General features: G+C 38.4%; 1 protein-coding gene across 1 annotated transcript; it reads right to left on the reverse strand.

The window, feature by feature from the left end:
- Nucleotides 1–300: 300 nt before the first annotated feature.
- Nucleotides 301–1,062, reverse strand: LOC117272929 (non-specific lipid-transfer protein C, cotyledon-specific isoform-like). The gene is made up of 2 exons (XM_009600328.4): nucleotides 625–1,062; nucleotides 301–497 (listed from the first exon to the last, which is right to left on the reverse strand). The coding sequence occupies exons 1-2, from the start codon at nucleotides 966–968 to the stop codon at nucleotides 485–487; spliced, it is 357 nt and encodes a 118-aa protein (XP_009598623.1). The 5' UTR covers nucleotides 969–1,062; the 3' UTR covers nucleotides 301–484.
- Nucleotides 1,063–1,276: the final 214 nt, after the last annotated feature.

Below are 1,276 nucleotides of genomic sequence, written 5' to 3' on the forward strand. Positions count from 1 at the left end.
AATAGTGTTAAGTGTATCCATCTTCCCTGCAGCTTCACAGGATCGAACTCCCGAAAATTTCATTTAACTAGTGGACCAAAGCACGTTGCAACAAATTTTATGGAAAATAAACGATATTATACCAATTATTTTATTTGTTATCAGTTCTGTACGCCAATGATAGCACGTTGTTTTATTATTATTATTAGTATTATTAGATGGATTGATTTTTAGTAGTTCAATCAAATCGCCTCTTTTCTTAAAGCACATGATAAAACTTGAAAACTGAAGATGTAAAGAAAACAAAGAGAATTACAGTACTTTGGAGCTAAAGAACTGAAATTATGCATTGGAAGTCAAAAATAAGAGTGTTACAAAGTTGAGGTACAGAGCCCATGATCTCCTACTTCTAGCTATAACACCTCCATCGCCTCATGTTTTATTCATCAACACACTAACTACCTTCTACCTTTCCCACAAGTTCTTCATGCATGGCATGCTTGGCTTAGAAGCGAATCCTGCAACATAAATATTACTACGTAAGCAAAACAATAAAATAGAATCACATATTTGAATGTATAAATAAAAAGTTATTCCATATGTACAAAATACTCGAGACGGTCAATGCATATAACTTATACTCACGTTTCACAGTTGGTGATCATGGAGACAGGGAAGCCAACTTTGATTTTACAAGCAGTAGGGAGTTGGCTAAGGAACTTGTCTTGTACCCCAGCAAAGTTCTTGACACCAGCCTTAAGGCATCTGCAGATAGCCTTCTTATCATCCACAGACTTCACACTTTGTGCCAACTGTTGCAGCCCATTGCAACACGGCGCCGACGGAATTGCATCCTTCCCTGTGGCAAAGGAGATGCAGGCGGCAGCCTTCATGTCTACAGTGCCACAGGGAATTGCTGCTTCATTGGTCTGAGCAAGAACAAAGAGGACAGAAAGGCAGACAGCAACTGAGCACAAAAGGTTCTTCATGGTGTTTTTCTTGAAAAAACAAAAGAAATTTGGTTTGTCTTCTGAACCTTTAATTTTGAGAGTGGTGTTATCACGAGTTGATGAAAGGGTGAAGGGGTTTTGGGGGTTTATATAGAGGAGGAGGGATTGGAGGATTTTGATTCTTGGGGTCTGAGCATTTTGAGTCTTCCGAAAAGGTATGATGGTTGGAGTTTGCAATAGTGTAATCTCATTGGGATGGGTGCAAATATTGATGTTGATGTTTCATGTCTAACGTGTAGGAGTTACAAATTATTGGAGTTTGTAATAAGGAGCATGTATGGAAAGAA

Source organism: Nicotiana tomentosiformis, chromosome 2 (assembly GCF_000390325.3).
Source record: "Nicotiana tomentosiformis chromosome 2, ASM39032v3, whole genome shotgun sequence".
NCBI classification, from domain to species: Eukaryota; Viridiplantae; Streptophyta; class Magnoliopsida; order Solanales; family Solanaceae; genus Nicotiana; species Nicotiana tomentosiformis.

Coding starts and splice junctions, on each gene's coding strand:
- LOC117272929 (XM_009600328.4), bottom strand. CDS start 968: ATGAAGAACCTTTTGTGCTCAGTTGCTGTCTGCCTTTCTGTCCTCTTT.